Source organism: Actinia tenebrosa, unplaced genomic scaffold (assembly GCF_029948245.1).
Source record: "Actinia tenebrosa isolate PJP-AT-01 unplaced genomic scaffold, QUT_ActTen_1.0 PGA_scaffold16__25_contigs__length_10494907, whole genome shotgun sequence".
In the NCBI taxonomy this organism is placed as follows: Eukaryota; Metazoa; Cnidaria; class Anthozoa; order Actiniaria; family Actiniidae; genus Actinia; species Actinia tenebrosa.
Genome location: NW_028292576.1, coordinates 5,218,096 through 5,240,110, shown reverse-complemented (window position 1 = coordinate 5,240,110; position 22,015 = coordinate 5,218,096). Strand labels below are relative to the sequence as shown.

The window sequence follows — 22,015 nt, the reverse complement described above, 5'->3', positions numbered from 1 at the left end:
AATAGGCATATGAAAATATTTAAACAATCAAATAAATGATTACAGCAATTATATCACGGAGGGGTTAATTATAAGATCAAAAGTGACTTGGTTGAGCAAGGTGAAAAGAGTAACAAATTTTTTCTGAACTTAGAAAAGCATAGGAAATCGAAGACACATATACGTAAAATAATAGATGATGGAGAAGAAGTATCTAGTGAAAAGATTATACTAGAAAAACTAAAAGTTTTTTATCAAAAAATTTACGAAAGGAAAAACAGGTTTACTGAGAAAGAATGTTTTGATTTTATAGATAGTGTTAAAACAACAAAGACATTAAATGAGGAAGATAGAAAAAAGTAGAAGGTTATCTAACAACAGGAGAATGTTATGAAAGTTTGAAAAAAATGGCAAACAATAAAACTCCTGGCAATGATGGACTACCAAAAGAATTTTATATATGCTTTTGGAAAGAACTGGGCCAGGAAATGGTAAATTCTTTTAATTATAGTTTTGAAAAAGGTTTCTTAACTACAACTCAAAGACAAGTAATTGTAACGCTATTAGAAAAACCTGACAAAGATGTTAGATTTATAGAAAACTGGCGTCCAATTAGTCTCATAAACGTTGACGTAAAGGTATGTAGTAAAGCACTCAGTGAAAGAATGATGAAATTACTACCAAATTAATTCATCCGAACCAAGCCGCCTTTGTAAAAGGGCGAAATATTGAAGAGCCTTTGAGGTATATTGCTGATTTGTTTGAATTTGCTGTAGAAAATGATGCCTCTTATGTACTTTTCGCTGCAGATTTTCAGAAAGCTTTCGACTCAGTAGAGCATAATTTCATTTTTGCAACTCTAAAACATTTCGGTTTTGGTGAAAATTTCATACAGTGGATTAGAGTTTTGTTGGCGGATATCAAAAGCTGTATTCAAAATAATGGAAATGTTACAGATTTCTTTGTATTAGAGAGAGGTACGAAGCAAGGTGACCCTATTTCACCTTACTTGTTTATTTTGGTGATAGAAGTAATGGCAGAGCTAGTTCGAAGTAATTGTGATATACATGGAGTTAAGTTACAGAGGAATTCACTGGAAGAGATAAAATTGGCTTTGTTTGCAGACGATGCATCCTTTACATTAAAGGATATTCCATCGCTAAAAAATACCCTGGAAATATTAAAACATTTTGGAAAATTTTCTTCTTTGGAATTAAATCTAGAAAAATCAGAAGTAGGATGGATTGGTCAAGTGAAAGATATTGATTTGCTGCCCTCTACAATAGAAAAGAAGGTAAACTTACATAATGAAGGTATAAAAATCTTGGGCGTATATTTTTCTCACAACCAGGAATGGATGGAAGTAAATAACTTTGATAGAGTTTTTGAAAAATTTAAAGCTACACTAAATATGTGGAGACAAAGAAATTTAACTGTATATGGTAAGGCGGTAATTGTTAGGAGCTTAGCCATCAGTAAACTGTGTTATGTCCTTTCTGTGTTAAGTGCACCTCTACACTATGTAAAACATGTGAAAGATGAAATCGCAAATTTTATCTGGAACGGTAAAAAACCCAAAATTAAATATACAACATTGATAAATGATTTTGATCAAGGGGGAATACGCCTTCCCGATTTAGACTCGATGATAGGAGCAAACCGCATAAGGTGGGCTTTAAAGATTAGAAATAGTGAAAAAGATGTCTACTGGAGGTCAGTATGTGAGAAAATCTTTGAGCAGATAGGAGGATTACAATATCTTGAGGAAAATTTAGATCAGGCTGCCTTATTAGCCCAAATAAAATACATTCCAAAATTTTATAAAGAAATAATTCATGCATGGTCAGAAGTTAGTAAAATTAATTTAACAAATCAAGACGACATTCTAAGACAACCAATCTGGTTCAATAGACTGATAAAGGTAAATGCTGAAAATATATCTATAAAAAGACTAGCAATGAAAGGTGTGAAGTCAGTGCATCAGGTATGGATAGGAAAGGAACCGACATGGAAAGAAGCTAAAGAACAAGGGTGGAGTGACGTGGATTATCTATTATGGAGAGCCATTTTAAATGCGATTCCAAAAAGAATGGAAAATAAAACTAAGACAGCAAATTAGTTTGGGTAGAGACAGATTAAAAACAATGCAGAAAGTTACCTACATCGGTAAGGGATATGAGAGGTATCCGGTGGAAAAGATAAACACAAAAATGATTTATTGGATGTTGATCAAATGGAAGGATTTTAAAACCAACTGCCCAAAAATGTATAGGAAAAAAGTTGAAAATTGAAGGTATTGATTGGTCATCGGTCTATTCAAGGATTTACGAAAGTACTATAGATACAAAATTAAGGGCTTTTCAGTATAAAATTTTAAATAATTGCTTATATCTGAATCAGAAATTGTATGTTTTCAAACTAGTCCATTCTCCAAAATGTAGTTTTTGTTTAGAAGAAAATGAAACAATGTCTCACTTTTATGTAGAGTGTGTTGAAACTAGAAATTTTTATTTCAAGTGTTGTGAATGGCTAAAAGGGGCTTCAATAGTACTTCCTGTCTTAAATTTTGAAAATATTCTATTAGGAAATAGTGAAGATGTTTTGGTCAATTATTTGTTTGTTTTGTGGAAATATGTTGTGTATCAGTGTAGAAGCAAGCAAAAAATTCCAGTGTTAAATGATTTTCAAACAAGTTTAAGATATTATGAAAAGTTAGAATGTGAAGTAGCTAAAAAAAGGTCGAAATTGTTAGTGCATTTAAAAAAATATGAAAAGATTAGGGTGATTTTGTAAGTTGATTGGAATATCGAACGGATGAAATAGTGATATCTAAAATATAGTTCAAATAAATAAATTAAAAAATTAGTAGCATTGTAAATTAGACGACCCTCTGTAAAGAAAAAAATTTTTTTTGTATTGTTGTCAAGTAAGAATTATAAATGTTGTAAAAAATATTGTAAAAAATAAATAAATAAAAAATTAGATGTAAAAAAAAAAAAAAAAAAAAAAAAAAAAGACGCCCAGCACTTAAAGTTATATTTTTGAAAATGTCTTACCAGGGAGGTTATTTAGGCAAAGTATGAGCAATTTCGATTTTTCTCAACTGTCCGATGGTTCTCGACCGTTACAGACATTGACTCTTAATTAAGCTGCAGAACGGCAATGCTGGTGGCAACGTCGGCGAAATTGAGGCCCTCCAGCCTTCTATTGTATTAATATTTCATGTTTGTCTAGTCTTTAACTCGAAACGCACCCCAGTTTTAGAGTGAAGTGAAGCCTTTTGGGAGCACTTTTCTGGAAAATTTTATTTAGCAAAGATGAGCTTTCAGCTTAGCCGTTCTCTTTAGAATGTACAAATAGGACATTTCACGTCTTACTTGCATCACAAGACGGCAATGATGAACACGGTATTTCGCACATTCCAACGAGTGTCGGTTGATTGAATAGCGCAATTCATTATTGTATGCTTGACGTCGTCGTCGTCGTTGCCGTCCTGCAGTTTTCAAAAGGTCCCTAATAGACCGATCCCGGCCGTACGCTCGACTGTCCTCCTAAACAATGTTTATACGCTTTTCCAATATACAGAATGTTTGACCAATAAATTCGAACTCATCAGATGTTTTTTAGTTCAAATGATTTTTTTTCTTAATGTACTTTTAGAATGCATTATTTCTAAGACAGAAATTTACAATTGTCAATAATCGGTGTATGTTCCATGCTATATATCAAAAACATCGATGCTATATAACAAAAACACATTTTAGCATTTCCGAAGCACACTGATTAAATAAATTAATAGGGAGGTAGAACAGAGAATGCGGAATTGTTGCATAATATTGCCTTTTGAAGCGCACGCACTCAATGCTTTCCCGAGGGTTTTCAAAGCCCCCCCTCCCATTTGAAGAAATTGTAGATGACCACTCCCCCCACCCACCCAAAAAAGTATACTCATACCTTTTCAAATGTTGTTAGAACTTCACTATTCGAGACTTCATTTTTGAGTAGATTATCATATTGTAATTGTAAGTAGCTATCGATGAAAGTCTCCATCTTTAATACTGATGTTGTTCTTTAGCAACGCGTGTAGGCTTCTATATTATATCCCACCTATTATTAAATCCCTATTAGTATAATAGTTAATATAATAGTATTCCATGCACAATACCAAGGTAGGTGACAACTTTATTTTCTGTATAAAAAATTTTCAGGCTCATTGGACTGGAGTATAAAATTATTAATGTTATTAGTTATTATTGTGTTATTATTAAAAATTGATTATAAATGTATTATAAAGATGAATAGTAGATAAACTTGCCTAATAAAGCACAAAATCAGTATAGATATGTTTATCAAGCTCATTAATAGTTCATGAGGAAAACACAACAGAAACCATGACCGTGAAGAGTGTTGTAAATCTGATACAAAATTGTCTTTATTTGCATAAACTTTAAGTTGGATTTTCTTCGCCAGATTCACTTTAATTTTGAAAATGTTAGTAAAACACAAAGGAACTGACCTTTAGACGTTTGATAAGTACGCAACACAGTGGCGGATCCAGGGTTTTTCAAAACGGGGTCCAGATCGGGGAATAGATTGCTATGACGTCATATTGACGTCATATGATGTCAAAGTATTAATTGTTTCGTTGCTTTTACCTACTATATAAGCGCTGTTAGTTTGAATAAAAATTATAAAATTTGTCTTAATAATAATAATAATAATAATAATAATAATAACAACTTTATTAGACAGGGTAACACCGTTACCATAAATGATAATTTTCAGGTGGCCCTTACCTTATTCAATCGCCCAAAACAAAGGACAACCTCATCTTTCGGGGATGGAATTGCTCGAAAGCTTTTACCAGCTCTACCATTTTATTGTCATCAAAAGCTAGTTTGTTGCAAAGACTTTGATGAGCTTTCATCAGGGCCAAACCAGATAGCCTATTCCCTGACATCGTTGAACGCCTATCAGTCTTAATAAGTTTCAGCTGACTGAAACTTCTCTCGCTTTCACATGAAGTAATGGGTAGAGTTAAAGCCAGTTGAAGCAATATGTGTATATTTGGGAACTGCAAACTGCTACAGGATTGAAAGGCATCAGCCAATTTATTTGGAACCTTAGAAGGATTGCCGTTTGATTGCTGTTTCCACTTTCGAATCCACATCTTATACTCTGTTGGAAACATTTGCGAATAAGGCAGATCATCATTATAGAATTTAACCGTTTCAGCAAGTTTTACTGGAAGCTCAGCATCGTCTTCTTTATTGATGCATTCACTTGGAAGAAGGAAAAGTAGGCTAAGTGTAACATCATGAGCAGGGTTATGTACAAATCGTTCCTGCAGCTCGGCAATCACATGCGAGATGAACTCATTATACAATGTAACTCGGAAATAATCTTCTGAGCTAGATACGTTATGATTGTTTCTATTCATCTGCCATCTCACAATTCTAGGCTTCTCCAGCTGGAACTCCTCTCCATAGAAATGTTGTCCAAGCCTTGTCGTCTCCTGGAAAATCTTCTTAAACTCTGCTTCAGACTTTTCTCTCATAGTTGTTAGTGTAGATACAAGAGAATGTACTTGCCGGTATGCATATGCAACATCAATTGCTTGCATCTGCAGCTTAACTGTTAGTTCTCTCAGTAAGAAAAGGACCTGCTGGAGAATCATGATGCATAAAAGGAATGTCGATGACTCAATTTGAAACAAAAATCCATTTGCCTTTGTCAGAGTTTCGCTATCCCACATCCAGTTTGTACCGAGCTCTTCATGTTGGTTTGGGTACACCATGGCCTCTAATGCTGTGTGGATGGCGGGAAGCATTTCTACGAAAACAATGTAAGCATCAATGCGTAGAACCCAACGCGTTCGGCAAGCATCCTTTAGCTTCTTTGCTTTTGTTCCTTGTGGATTCTTTAATTCAAGAACTCTGTCCAAAAGACGCTGCCTCTTTGCTGAGTAGCCAAAGAACCTAGCAATTTCACCAACATACGACTCTGCGTTCTTGAATTCTTGAACTTTGCAGGCAGAAAACTACAGCAAGATTTAATCGATGAGCTGCGCAGTGAAAGTAAATTGCCAGAGGGGCCTTCTCTTGTATAATTGATTTGCATCCTGACTTTGCGCCTGACATATTGAAAGCACCATCATAGCATTGACCTCTGAGATTGGCCAAAGACAAACCATTGCTTGTCAGCCATTGCAAAATAGATTTTGCCAATGTCTCACCAGTGATTCTTTCTACTTCAACGAAGTCCACAAATACTTCCTTAACGGCAGAATCAAAAACATAGCGGAGGCATAGTGACATCTGCTCTCTGTTTGAGACATCCGTTACTTCATCTGCTATTACGGTGTAGTACTTTGCTTCCTTTACTTCGTCCAGTATATCCTTCTGGATATTCTTGCCAATAACTTCAATTAGTTGATTTTGTATGGTTTTCGATGTATATTTCGCATTGCGTGGCGCATTTTCCAGGTGTTTAGCGAGCACTTGATCCGTCTCTGCCCGAAAACGAACAAGTTCAATAAAGTTACCTTCAGCTGAATGTTTATCCTCTTCTTGCTCCGTCCAGCATATTTTATCGTCGCGGTGTCCACGTAGTGCGAAGCCTTGTTTCCCACACAACATTACAATCTTTAATAATGATTGAATTACCCGTCTATTTTTTTCAATTGTTTTCTGGGCTTCGCTGTCTAAGATGTTGTTGATTGCTTGCGAAGGGTTTTTGTAACGAGAAAGAAATTCAGCCATTTTCGCCATAGAAGTTAAATGGTAATCTTGTGTTGCATGGCCGTTCATCTTTTCGCGTATGTTATTCCATTGTTTATAAGGTTTATTCACAAAGCAACCAGCACCACGTGCTTTTACTTGCTCTGGAGCAAACATTGCGCAAGCACGACAGAATACACCGTCAATGTGAGAACTATAGTGAACCCAAGGGTGTTTTAACAGCCAAGACGGTTGAAACTGCCGTAAAGTGGATGACGTGTTACAAAGCCGTGTACGCGGGTAAGACGATACATTGGGATCAGGCTCTTTGGTAAGAATGTTGTATAAATCGTCTCTACTGATGCTTCGAAAGTCAGTATGTGACTCAAAGAGCAAACCAATATCATACGATTTACAAGGCAACGAAATACTACTGACTTCCTCGTCCATGGAAATCTCCCCACTAGGATCTATAAACAGTATAGAATGTGAAAATACTTTCAAAATGGGGACATTTAATACTTTTAAACGACACTTGAATACAATAAATATTAAATCTGACAAATTGATAAAGCGTAGACTCTGGAAATTATACATTTTTTTCTTTATTGCGCTCATACCTAACTAAGTGCTAACTCTAAAATTTAAGAGTCAAAGTGCTCCAAATAATTACAGCAAAGTGTGTGGTTACATTATTTTTTAACTAATTTGTTAGGATTGCACAAGAGTTGCTCCAAGTCTTTCTTGCTCTTTACTCCCGAACGACGAACGACGTTTTTCCGAAAAGTTATCGTTATTCCGAAGAGATTTCCAATCGGAATAACGGTTCATTGTTCGGTAATTTCGCCATCCGTGATCGCGCCGCTCTAGAGTAAGCAGCGCGAGAGACTTGGAGCAAGTCACTGTCTAGGATTGCACTTACTGTCCTGATCTGATGATGGTGTCGTTACATTTTTCTTAAAACTTGCATTTGTTTCTTCATCTATAATTAAATGTTTGAATGTGAAAATTCAGCGAATCATGCTGGTGTGCATGATAAATTCAAAATCTTTGGGAGTATAATTCTATAATAGACCTATTTACTAGAGATAATTCATGTACCGTAAATGATCTATTAGACGCCCACTGTCTAATAAACGCCCCTCTCTAAAGTAACAAACGCCTCTTATCTATTAAACGCCCACGGCACCCTTCGTATACGAAAATTTAATAGGCGTCTAATAGATCATTTACGGTAATGATTATGCAGCACCCCAATTGCAATTGCATTCTTAATGTAAAACTTATTATAAAACAACAAAGTTAACACAACACTCTAAACGACATCCTTTGTGATTATAAAACAAAGTTTAAAAACTAGTACTAACGATGTTTTTTCATCTCTAGCTGTCATTAAGTAAACGATAACCGGATGTATATGTTTACTCGCTGTCACTTAAAATCTCTGTATCACAGTCACTTGACTCATTGTCTGACGGCTCCCACTCATCTGTGTCTTCGAAGCGTATAAACACGTCTCCACCTTCCACTAATTGATTTCGCGGATTTATTATCTCCTCTTTTCCTGGTAGGGAAATCGTCATGCCATCGTACAATACGGTTCCAATTTCATCCGGCCTTCCAAGAAATGGCCGAATAATTGGGTGAACCAAGCCTGGTATATGTGTTTCTCCAGTCATGAAATGCTCCACAATTTTAACAGTTATCAGATATCTTAGATTATAAATGTCAGTTTCAGGATTGTCCTTGTTAAGTGTGAGCTCCACGAGAAGAGATTCGAAGTGCTGTTTGCAAATATACCGATGGTTGATAAATAAGCTCAACATCTCAGCCATCACGAGTCCTTTTGGCGGCAAGCTTTACTCAGGACAATATTCTTGTTGATGAATAAGATGAAAATACAAATAATATTGTCAATCTTTGTTTACCTTCGCTTTTTTTCTTGAAAAATGATGTGATTGCTTGAAGTTTTTCGTTGGATTTTCGCTTGCTCATCTGATTACATTGATTAATTTGATTTTCGGGAATTCCAATATGGTGGTTCAGTTCTGACAAGACTGTAAGTAGACTACGCATGCGCGCTGTATTTCAACACAGGTAGTCCAAACAGTTGGTCGGGGATCGGGCCGGAAAGGCGATGGCTCGAACTGTTTGGAGTACTCGAGCTACCAGTGCGACGCCAAAAACAAGCTATAACTACAGGATACAACCCAAAACTTCTGTAATCTTTTTAATAAAAATTTACAAAATATTTTTTTCTTGATATCCAAAAATTCAAACCAAAAAAAAAACTTGAAAAAAAAAACGGGTGCAGCGGACCCCGTCGCACTACCCCTGGATCCGCCACTGCAACATTACTGCTGTTTTCATTGATACGCGGTATCGACACAGCAGTCACAGCAGTCTATATTAGGCACCAAATTCTCACGTGCTCTTATTAACTATATATAATCTAGGTTATACATTTATTACATCGTTAACATTCACTGATGATGGCGGTATGTCCGAAACTTGTTTGGATTAAAGAAACTTGTTCTATTTCTTAAAATTGTTTCTTCGCTGCTGACTAACAGACCAGATATATATATAAAGTATTCATTACGTAAATTTCAAAAACTCATTAATAATTTATAAGCTTATCGTCCGATTGGAGCCACCACACACGTCACGTGCATGGACCTTTATACCCGATAAAGTCCTCTTCATTACTATTCTTTATCTAAAGAATACTAATAAAGACGACTGTTATCAGAGATAAAGGTATATCCAAATTTAGATGAAGACTTAGAGCCTCATCAAGGTCTGTCTCACATACGATCACCGACGACCCACGAAATCTAATTGACTAGCAATCCTGTCTTGAGACTAGCATGCTGTCTTTAAACTGTGGAAGCCTTTATTGGGAATGATTGCACATGATAGTGACGTATAAACCTCAACTGCGCATGACAGGTACATACGAACTGCTATGGATGTATAAAAGTCCATGTTCGTGACGTGTATGGTGGCTCGAGTTGAACCAAAATCTTATAAATTGTTCATGAGTTTTTGAAGCAATTTAAAAAACTCGTAGATCGTGTTTTATCAGGTCTAAAACCACTCGGCTACGCCTCGTTGTTTTAGACCTAATAAAACACTCCTCCTCGTTTTTTACTACAAACTACTACATAAATAACTAAGGTACTAATAACTAAATAATCTGGATAATGACAGTTTGGTCTATCTGCAACAAACTGATTCTGGATTTACCGACCTGCATTTAGAGCAAATACTTTTAGAAGTTTATATTCTTTTTATTAGGATAGAAAACTGACTGCAACAGTGACTTATAATGATATTTTAGTTGTTTCTCGAGAGTATTAAACAAAAACAAAAAGACGCTACACTTGAAGGTATTTGCAAAAAAAAAAAAAAAATGTTATTATTATCATCATTATTATTATTATTATTATTATTATCATCATTATTATTATTATCATTATTATTATTATTATCATTATTATTTCGTTTCGTTTCGTAACGCAAAGTGCAGTAAGGCGTTTTTCGTTGCTTTTCTGATTGATACTTAAAGATCTTTGGTTTTGGATAGAAGGCCTGTCGGAATGCTAGGTTTGCTTACAAGGATTAGCTCAGACAATAAGTATTACTAATTAGTTTCAGTTTAAAAAAAATAGAAAAAACTCTAAATTTTAGTAAAACTGGATTGTTTCAAGCTAATAAGTTCCAATTTTATGTGTTCGTACTTTGCTTTCTCACACTGTTCACTCAGATTGCAATAATTTAGTTATCGTGCTCTCTAAATATGTTAAAATATTTGTAAAATTAAAAAGATATAAACCCGTCATATGTTCTTGAAGTTGTCAGGCTCATATAAAGACATGTGTAATTTCCGAACACGCGGCCATCGCGTTTGTCGAATGAAATCCGATTTTTATTTTTGAGTTGAAATTTCAGCTCTTTGAAAACTGCACACTAGTGAAAATCATTCCAAATTGAACTCGAAACCATGTTCTTACCTGTACTAATAACATAGATAAAAAAATTACTCAACTCTGATTGGCTTAGAGCAGTGTTGTTAAAACGTAATACAGTGCAAAAAAGTGTAATTCAGTGCATAAAAAAATGTAATTCAGTGCAAATTTCAAACGGAATTCTCGCTTTTGATGGATAATAAACAATAGAAAATGATTTTAGCCAATAAGAGTAGTTAAACCCCAGATACCTGGATTGCTAGGGGATGGGTGGTCTAAATTCCTGAATACCCCCTAAAGAATGTAGGGGGACGGGTGGTCTAAATTCCTGAATACCACCTTAAGAATGTAGGGGGAGGGGGGGTTGGAATGTAGAACAGGGTCAAAGTACGAATTCCAATCACCAAGGCGGGAATTTGAAATATGAAATATGAATACATATTTTTATGGACAGAAAAGTTTAAAAGCCCGATCAAAATCAGCAGAATCACTTGCTCATCACCTTCGTCGGAAAAACCTCGCTTGCACTCTGCTATAATCCATCCAGCCAGATTACGGATAGACTAGTTAACATTTCATCTGGAAAAGTAATACAAATAGGAGACCGTGGATACGTTATTTTTGCGAAGGATGTTCGAAGGGAGAAAAAAATATGTATCCGCAAACAGAAAAAAGATTTATCGAGCGGGAAGACGGCTCTAACTAGTTCAGGAGTGTCTTTGACTTTAGACGAATGGACATCACTCAAATCGGCAATTGAAACAGTGGATACGGAGTTAGTGAACAATGAAGCAACTACTGCATCCAGTCAGTCCAAAACCACCGATCTTCATCAGGAGCCAACGTTCCCTGGACCCATCCAAACCCTTCATGATGATGGCAATGCGCAAAATTACGAGGCACAAGGAAAAGATTATTTACCAAGAATTTTCACCACTTCTGAACTGGTGGACACTATTTTTAATGCGCTTGGTCCGGAAATGGGACTGACAACAAGGGAACAGCAAAGTGGATTAGCTACTGGACAGCAGCAAGTACCCAGTTGGGGATCTCGAATGTACTATCATCCGCCGTCATAGAAAATAATTATACCAAAGACATATTGTTTTGGATTTGCTGTAGCATTTATTGAAAAGTGAAATAAAATATTTTGTTTCTTACAAATGAAGTTGGTGTCATAATTAATGTACATGTTTGATATGATTTCGAGCTCTAACATTGCAGTGTTGACAGGCACCATCAGTTTTACCTGTCAACTAGTATGTACGTTTCTATTCACTGGCAATGAGGTCAACTAGATTTAGGCTTTCAGGCCAGGTACAGGAGCAATTCCAGAAATCACCACCACAATACGGGCATGTCGTAAAATATTCAGGGCAAATAAAGCAGTTTGGTATTTCCACTGTGTGAGAGCAGTCAGAGTACTTTTTTCCACAGCGATCGTGCACCAAAGGAACTTCGACGATATGGCCACAACTTAGAGTGCGAAATCGTTTGGACGTATTCATTGATTATGTAAGGTGCTTTAACATATACGTGTTCGGTTAGCTTCTGACTAAAACCAGAATCAGGATACTTTTCCTCCTCTCTGTCCAAAATACAGTAACAATGACCTTAATGGGAATCGAGCCCATGAACTTCTGATCTGGAGTCAGACGTGATAACCATTACACCACAAGGTCCTCTGTGATTTTGTATAGTCAAGATTGTTTAATATACTCCTGTAAGCATGTCGAACGAAGTACTTTTATTGTTCATGGGATTATGAGATTGGTTATTGAATATCATTGCTTAGTTACTGTCTAACATACATTTACTCTACCTTGAATCTTCAATCAAAAGATGAAATGCAGCTCTAAGCAACAGTCAAAACTAAACCGATCTCTATTCCATCTAGCTTATTGTAGATAAGATTAAGCCGGTGAAAGTGACGACACCTTCTTGTACTCCATAAAATAACAAGCTAATCTCGTACACATTACACAAACCATGGCTTTCTTTGGCTTTCTTTTAGTTTTATTTTTGTCATGACTGGGATGTGTCATGCGTATTTACTATTGAATTGAACAAACAACTAGCCTTTTTGACACAAATTATTAGTTTGTTCTCTCGTCCTAATTCATCGTTAACCATCCTTTTGATTTCCCATGACTTCGCTTCTTTTTGTCTTTGGTTTTTGTTTTGAAAAAGGTTGCACCCTGTTTTACTTTAGTGTCTGCAAGTCTCTGCACCCTGTATTGTCTTGGTTGCGAAAACTCATACTCTCTGCCTTGTACATGCGTCAAGTTTTTGTCATTGTTATCATCAGTTTTGGCACTAATTGGATTCAAAACGAATTTTACTTTCGGTTGCAGTTTAGCCTCTTGTAGATACTTTCTCCGATGATCGCCATCCAGCAAATGAACATCCGACAGATGGTTCGCTAATCTCACGAGATATTTTGCACCACATCCTGCAATCGGACAGTCTCGACAAACTCGTTTAACCATGTTTACAGTTCAGGAAGAGTTAAATAAAGTGACTTTATTTTTCCTAATTTTGGTTTATATATGGCCTTCAGCCAGGCCAAAAAGGCCATACCCAGGCCAAAAAGGCCAAAACCAGGCCAATCTCGCAGAAAAGGACAAAAAGGCCATGGGCAACAGTGACGTTATTTTCCGTCAGAATTGACTGATTGACACCTGACTCCAGATCAGAAGGTTGTTGCTTCAAATTATACAAAACAAGAAAGAGAAAAGCTTCGAGGTACACTGCGAGTAGAGATTCTTTTCATGAGTCCTTAGGAGTATTTAATATAAAGGAGCAGCCTGAGATCATAAGGAGCAGCAGGGAGCACATGAGGAGCAGTTAAGAAGCAGGTTGAGAGTAGTTCAGGGAGGACATAAATTGCGGCAAACTTTGAAAGGAAAATCATTTAGTATTAGATCCCTTAGAGGACACGTTACCCAAGCAGTGTTATTATTGTGGCAAGACATTCTCCACGGGGTTCAATCTAAAATGTCACTTGGACAATCATATTTGCAAAATGAACGATATAGAGGAAAATGAATCAACATATGATGAAGAGACGTCAAGCGAAGAAGGTGAAGAAGACAGTGAAGTCGACACGAGTGAATCAGAGTGATATGATGGTCCTGATGATGACGATGATGAGCCTGAAGAAGACTGCTGGTCAGTGTTGATCAAAGAAACTATGGACCGACACGAGATTGAATTAGAAACTCTGGAAAACCAGTACATGGAAAAAGGCGAATCGAAAGCAGCGGCTGAAGTGCTTGCGTACAACAAAATGATCCCTGCATTTCAAAACGAGCTGAGAAACGTACTGTTGGAAAAATTGGTATGGATCCGCGCGTTAAGAAGGGATGCGTATTATTGTAAAATAATGAGAAGCCGACGAGATTTACTGGACACTGGTGATTACGACTGGATGGAAGCAACCCAGGCTGCTATTGATCAACGTAAATTTCTCTTGAACAATTTATTCACTACACAACATCTACAAATACAAACGGACGAATCAGAAGACATAGAATAAGAATCTGTAACAAGGAATATAATAATAGTTTGACCCTAGATGACAGGTAAAACTGATGGTGCCTGTCAACACTGCAATGTTAGAGCTCGAAATCATATCAAACATGTACATTAATTATGACACCAACTTCATTTGTAAGAAACAAAATATTTTATTTCACTTTTCAATAAATGCTACAGCAAATCCAAAACAATATGTCTTTGGTATAATTATTTTCTATGACGGCGGATAATAGTACATTCGAGATCCCCAACTGGGTACTTGCTGCTGTCCAGTAGCTAATCCACTTTGCTGTTCCCTTGTTGTCAGTCCCATTTCCGGACCAAGCGCATTAAAAATAGTGTCCAGTTCAGAAGTGGTGAAAATTCTTGGTAAATAATCTTTTCCTTGTGCCTCCAGAGAACGTTGGCTCCTGATGAAGATCGGTGGTTTTGAACTGACTGGATGCAGTAGTTGCCTCATTGTTCACTAACTCCGTATCCGCTGTTTCAATTGCCGATTTGAGTGATGTCCATTCGTCTAAAGTCAAAGACACTCCTGAGCTAGTTAGAGCCGTCTTCCCGCTCGATAAATCTTTTTTCTGTTTGCGGATACATATTTTTTTCTCCCTTCGAACATCCTTCGCAAAAATAACGTATCCACGGTCTCTCCTATTTGTATTACTTTTCCAGATGACATGTTAACTAATCTATCCGTAATCTGGCTGGATGGATTATAGCCGAGTGCAAGCGGGGTTTTTCCGACGACGGTGATGAGCAAGTGATTCTGCTGATTTTGATCGGGCTTTTAAACTTTTCTGTCCATAAAAATATGTATTCATATTTCATATTTCAAATTCCCGCCTTGGTGATTGGAATTCGTACTTTGACTCTGTTCTACATTCCAACCTCCCCTCCCCCTACATTCTTAAGGTGGTATTCAGGAATTTAGACCACCAGTCCCCCTACATTCTTAAGGGTGTATTCAGGAATTTACACCACCCCTCCCCCTACATTCTTAAGGGGGTATTCAGGAATTTAGACCATCCCTCCCCTAGCAATCCCGGTATCTGGGGGGGGGGGGGGGGGGGGGGGTTAACTACTAATAAGATGACAGATTTGTATGACGAAACATTTGAGGAAAATTTGAAGGAAATCGAGGGGGAAATGGCAGCCATTCATCTTAGGTGAACTTAAGCAAAGATTTTACGGATTTTACTATCAAAGAACTAAAAAAACATTTCAAAAAAGAAAACACAGGTAAAACTACATCGTTATGGCTTAATGTATGGAAGAAATAGTGAGAAGAAAACAAAGTATGACAAAAAATCCAATTTTTATTTAGTCTCATTCAAGAAACGACAAAAATTCACTCAGTTTATACAATACTTGGTTTTAATGAAGATTTTGGTTAGTAATTCAACTTCATTGGATTTTTTTTACGTCTTTGTTTGTTTCACTGTTAGTTTATCGCAGCTCGCTGTGGTAAGAAGGTGAAAATAAATACCGAAACACACTCGACAAGAAAACCCTACTTTTCCATTGCAAGCACGTAGCCTTACAATTCGTTTAGATTTACTAGAATTTCTTTTTGTGACTCAGATGCTATTCTTTTTTTGCACGTCATAGACCAAGAAAATAATTGTTTAAAATTAGAGAAGTTAGAGAACTATGTGTAACTAGCGTAGAAAATGTCAGATCGTTTCACTGCTTTATTTCCGAGTTGTGCAAATTTGAATTTCTAATATCGTGGATGAAACAAGTGCTGTACAAGTTTGTAAATTCAATTTATAAGTGTTTAAAATGAGTTTGATAAATTGTTATCATTTTAAAAACTTCTTTCGCCCATAACTCTTTTCAGAAGTATTCTAATACTCTATTCTTTTGAATCCGATTTTAGATATCAGGGAAAACCCTTGTCTTATCGATTAACATATCTATCTTTTAATGTTTCCATGGGAAACCACTAGCGATATATATTCGTGAGTATGAAAAACATTTGTCTATGAATGATACAATTGTTTCGAATGGAAATAGGAAAGTACCAGAGCAAATGTTGCCACTGACAGGGCAATCTTTTTGCATGACATTAACATTGCTCACTGGCTATTCATTTTTATAGTTATATTTATTTTAGGAGGATGTAACATCGACAATAAGCCTACATTGAAGACGTTATTTTTGTTTGGTGTATCATGTAGATTAGGTGAATTCCATCTTATTTCTAAGAACCATTGGGGACAGCCCCATCAACAGCACGAGTAAATATTAATATGAATCGGTATTCTAAGAAATCCTGCATTATATTTTGAGTATTATGCAAATTAGGGAAAATTCTATTTACATGTACCTGTAATTTTAAAATAAATCTTAGGGATTTATTTAAAAGTCGACACAATTGGATATAAAGCGAATATTTTTATTCTAAGATATCGATTATGTTGCGTAAATCATATAGTTTAACAGGATTCCAACTAATTTCAGTGAATTCTTAGGGACTTTTCCATTGCGACGTGAGTGAATAAAACTTGCGATAAATTTATTTATGAGACGTCGATTATGTTTTGATTATCATGCAAATTAGGGGGAGCCCCAGCTATAATTTCTGATAGATTTTGGGGACTTTTATTCACCCTTGACGACGCAATCGTGTAATCGGTATATTTTTATAATTCTGAAAGCTATAAAAACAGAAACTGGAGAAAAACTGAACCATTATATTGTAAGAGATATTTTCTGCTATTACAAGAATAACACTAGACCGAGAACCATGGCAAAGTACAACATTTATCAGATGCTCTCAAGTCTACATGGGATCAACTACAGCTACAAAATGCTGGTCGTACAGTGCAAATGAATATCGAAAACCTTGAACCTTGAACCTTGAAGGTTCGGTCCTTGGTCCGCTTCTCTACTTGTTGTACACGTCACCACTAGCTGATATTCTCCGTCGTCACAAAATGTCCTTCCATTTCTTCGCTGATGACACCCAATTATTTATGCCTTTCAGTTGCAATGATGATATTTCTACTGACTTAACTATAAAAAGAATTGAAGCCTGTCTCTGTGAAATAAATGACTGGATGACTGAAAATAAACTTAAACTTAACAAAGAAAAAACTAAACTCCTTATCTTGTCCTCGAAGTATAATCCTCATCTGTCTACTCCTCTTCTACACTTTGGCGATCAGGTTATCAAACCATCCTGTAATGAAAGAAATATTGGCGTAATCTTTGATTCTGTGATGTCAATGGTTCCTCATGTTAATAATATCTGTAAGACGTCGTTCTATCATTTGCGTAACATTGCTCGTATTCGTAAATTTATCTCCGTCCATACTACTGAAAGACTTGTCCATGCTTTTGTGACATCCAGGCTTGATAATTGTAATTCTCTTCTATATGGTTTACCTAATGCTCAAATTGATAAATTACAATATGTTTTGAACTCTGCTGCTCGTCTTGTAACTCTCTCCAAGAAGTATAATCACATCACTCCTGTCCTTTACATTCTCTGCATTGGCTTCCTGTGAAACATCGCATCAATTTCAAGATTCTACTCCTCACTTTCAAAGCACTTCATGGTCTGGCTCCTGTCTACTTGTCTGATCTCATAACTGTGTATAAACCTAAAAGAACTCTCCGCTCATCCAAGGAACTGCTTCTTGTTACTTGTCCGTACAATCTTAAATCTTATGGTTATCGTTGTTTTTCTGTGTCTGCTCCTGTTCTATGGAATTCACTACCGTCTCCTCTTAGAAACACTTCATGTCTAAAAACTTTTAAGAAAGACCTTAAGACTCATTTGTTTAAACTAGCTTTTGAATTATAATTTATATATATTTTACAGCGCTTAGAGCCGACTTGTATAGGCGCTATATAAATCATATTATATTATTATTATTATTAACACATCGAACAGACCATCCATGGTACCGAGGTAGAATCATACAACCTGATGGGCTTCTACAAGACACAGAAGGAATCCTTCGTTGAAGCGAGATATTATTTCAACAAGGCTCTAGAAAACACAAAGACAGAAGATGAAAAGATAGTTGGTCTTGGTTGTCTGGCATGGCTGACGTGGAAAGATGAGTCATCAGATTCTTTTGCTCAAAATCTAATATTTAAAAAGTTCACTCAAGTGAAACGTATTCTTGGAGTTAGAGAAGACAGGGACATTCCAGAAGTCATGGCTGAGAAAGCTTTCTCGATTGCTAACAGTGGCTACTCTGAAAGCGGATTTGAAGAAGCCCTTGTATGTATTGACAGAGCCTTAAAAGAAAAGCCTAACAACGTAATGTTCAAGTTCACTAAAGTTCTTGTTATGCAGCAGTCACACAAAGCGAGAAAGAAACAAGTCGACCAACATGATCCAACAGTGAACGAAATCAAGATGCTTTGGGAAGAGATTATCGACAATTTGGAAAACTGTCCATACCTAGATGTAATGTATGGCCAAGCTTTGATTCAATATGCATTGTTTCTGGCCAAGATTAACAAGCATGACAATGGTGCTGAAAGCGAAAGATATGCAAAGAGAGCAGAAGAGGTTGCTAGTTCCAACCATGCCGTTATGCGAAATGTTGCAAAATTTTATATCAGCACTACACATAAACTGGAAAAAGCTGAAGTTATTCTAAAAAACATTATCGGAAGCAAAGCAGATAAAACAGTTTATAAGGAGCTCTCATTACTCGGGGAACTTCTATTGATAAAGTACAGAATGAAACCGGATGAGAAAACCTTCATCGAAGCTGAAGATTGCCTTCGCAAGTCCTGGGCTAGCAACAAAAAATACATAATATCAGCTATTGTTTTAAGCCATTTGTACAGAGAAAAATACAATAAGACAAAAGATATTGCTGTTCTTGAGGACGAAAACATCCTTTTTCAAGAAATCTTTTTATACTCTGAAGAACAAGATGAAACCAATAAAGCACACTTCTACACAGCATATGCCAATTTTTTGAAGGATTATGGACTCACCCTTGCTTCTCACCACCAGGAGACATCCAGTTCGAATGACAGTATGGATGGAGGAATCAAAAATGGTACACTTGAACAGGCTTCAAAGCTTTTGTGTCAATACGCAAGTGATCGAGATGACTCCAAACTACTTAAAGCTGAACAGAAATTCAGAGAAATGTATGGTAACCTGGAGCAGTTGGCAGTTCCGTATAAAACACTTTTCCATCAAGAATATGGAAGTTTTCTTAGAAGATATTCAAAAGATTTGGCGTTTTACTATTTAGTGAAATCTCTAAAATATAATCCATACCAAAGAAGAGAATATACCTATGAACCGCTTGAGAAACTTGCACAAGAAAAGATACACAAGTCCGAAAAAGAAGACCAGAGGAAAGGGTACGAAGCCCTGGAAATGATGAAGAAATTACGAGAGAACTGAACTAGATGTTTCTTTACTAAAAATGACAAGCAAGCTCAGTGTCATGTACCATTTCTCTCCTGTCCTCCGAGGATTTTCCTCCTGGTGTTTGGTTTTTCTCCATCTGCAAAATTCAATGCCATCTGGCGTCGAAACTTTAAACACGAGCCCCTGGCTCGGGAATCTGAACCTTAACTCCCTGCATGTTCGACTTAAAATAAATCAATCTAAAATAATATATCATTATAATATCATTATATAAATATTATTGCTTAGATATCATGTGTTAGGCCATAGGCTACAGTGTAATCATTTTATTTGCCTTTGCTTTCGACGGTCACTGTTATCATCAGAGCTTTATTCTTCTTCATGAATATTATATTACTAAATTAAAATAATAATTATACTTAGATAGATTTAGACTGTTACGAAATCCAGACAAAAACGATTTAGAGCCGACTCACACTAATGAATTAACGGAAACCGATGAAGGAGCTGGCAAAATCATCTTCAAAACAGTAAGAAACTAAGTGCTGTTGCACTCGACAGCGGGCTTATTGTTTAAGTCTCGTAAACAGGTGGCTTCAGGCTCTATAGGTTTTTGACGGTTCTACAGTCTCCATTTCAACTTGTCTCATGCATGCAGAAAAATGTACTTTTGTACTACGTGCAATAAAAATTTGGGTAAGTGTAAATCTACAAAAAATTCGTGAAATAATCTGCAACAATTATTTTCGCGAGAGAAGTTGTACGAAACAAGTAGCAGGGCTTTAAAACGGGTCTTCTTTACTCGTTTTGTCGATTAAAGTAAGCCAGTGAAAGTTCACCTTCTTTGAAAGCTTATTATTATTATTATATTTTATTTCACATCATAATTCAAAGGCTAACTTTCAATAATTACTATTCTGGTTTTACGATTAATAAAACTCAGAATCCTACCCGGATTTCGAGAGCTGAAGTAGAAGTCTAAATATACTTCCTGTCCCTAATAGGGACCTTAATTAAGCTGCAGAACGGCAATGCTGGTGGCAACGTCGGCGAAATTGAGGCCCTCCAGCCTTCTATTGTATTAATATTTCATGTTTGTCTAGTCTTTAACTCGAAACGCACCCCAGTTTTAGAGTGAAGTGAAGCCTTTTGGAAGCACTTCTCTGGAAAATTTTATTTTGCAAAGATGAGCTTTCAGCTTAGCCGTTCTCTTTAGAATGTACAAATAGGACATTTCACGTCTTACTTGCATCACAAGACGGCAATGATGAACACGGTATTTCGCACATTCCAACGAGTGTCGGTTGATTGAATAGCGCAATTCATTATTGTATGCTTGACGTCGTCGTCGTCGTTGCCGTCCTGCAGTTTTCAAAAGGTCCCTAATAGACCGATCCCGGCCGTACGCTCGACTGTCCTCCTAAACAATGTATATACGCTTTTCCAATATACAGAATGTTTGACCAATAAATTCGAATTCATCAGATGTTTTTTAGTTCAAATGATTTTTTTTCTTAATGTACTTTTAGAATGCATTATTTCTAAGACAGAAATTTACAATTGTCAATAATCGGTGTATGTTCCATGCTATATATCAAAAACATCGATGCTATATAACATTAAAAAACTCATTAATAATTCATGAAGGAAACACAATAGAAATCATGACCATGAAGGAGGTTTTATATCTGATATAGATTCGTCTTCATTTGCATAAACTTTAACTTGGATTTTCTCTATCAAACTTGGTTCATTTCGTAAAGAATTCGGTACAGTATGAGAACATACATCTGGAGTTTTTAAAGCCGTTTAATAAACTCGCAGATCGTGTTTTATCGGGTCTAAAACCACTCGGCTACGCCTCGTGTTTTATACCCCATAAAACACTCCTGCTCGTTTATTAAACAGTACAAAACACATTTTAGCATTTCCGAAGCACACTGATTGAATAAATTAATAGGGAGGTAGAACAGAGAATGCGGAATTGTTGCATAATATTGCCTTTTGAAGCGCACGCACTCAACGCTTTCCTGATTCTAGGGACCGGTCATTATTTATCTAGAGGGGGGTTTTCAAAGCCCCCCCCCCCTCCCATTTGAAGAAATTGTAGATGACCCCTCCCCCCCACCCACCCAAAAAAGTTCACTCATACCTTTTCAAATGTTGTTAGAACTTCACTATTCGAGACTTCATTTTTGAGTAGATTATCATATTGTAATTGTAAGTAGCTATCGATGAAAGTCTCCATCTTTAATACTGATGTTGTTCTTTAGCAACGCGTGTAGGCTTCTATATTATATCCCACCTATTATTAAATCCCTAATAGTATTCCATGCACAATACCAAGGTAGGTGGCAACTTTATGTATTGTTTAAAAAACGAGTAGGAGTGTTTTATCAGATATAAAAGCACAAGGCGTAGCCGAGTGCTTTTATACCTGATAAAACACGATC

The 22,015-nt window shown here is 36.3% G+C and overlaps 1 protein-coding gene and 1 non-coding gene across 2 annotated transcripts; both read right to left on the bottom strand.

The window, feature by feature from the left end:
- Window positions 1–4,780: 4,780 nt before the first annotated feature.
- Window positions 4,781–8,533, bottom strand: LOC148910642 (52 kDa repressor of the inhibitor of the protein kinase-like). The gene is made up of 4 exons (XM_089031048.1): window positions 8,134–8,533; window positions 7,621–7,680; window positions 6,215–7,168; window positions 4,781–6,003 (listed from the first exon to the last, which is right to left on the bottom strand). Exons 1-4 carry the CDS (start codon window positions 8,531–8,533, stop codon window positions 4,781–4,783), a joined length of 2,637 nt encoding a protein of 878 aa, XP_088887174.1.
- Window positions 8,534–12,278: 3,745 nt separating this feature from the next.
- Trnaw-cca (transfer RNA tryptophan (anticodon CCA)) lies at window positions 12,279–12,351 on the bottom strand. The gene has a single exon. It is a non-coding gene; the product is annotated as a tRNA-Trp (tRNA).
- Window positions 12,352–22,015: the final 9,664 nt, after the last annotated feature.

Bases quoted from the DNA above. Each gene is read 5' to 3' on its own strand.
- LOC148910642 (XM_089031048.1), bottom strand. From the start codon at position 8,533: ATGGCTGAGATGTTGAGCTTATTTATCAACCATCGGTATATTTGCAAA. The intron at 7,169-7,620 runs GTAAGTGCAATC...TACTGTTTATAG, and splicing joins ACCATCATCAGATCAGGACA to ATCCTAGTGGGGAGATTTCC. The intron at 6,004-6,214 runs GTGAGACATTGG...CTGCCTGCAAAG, and splicing joins TGAAGTAGAAAGAATCACTG to TTCAAGAATTCAAGAACGCA.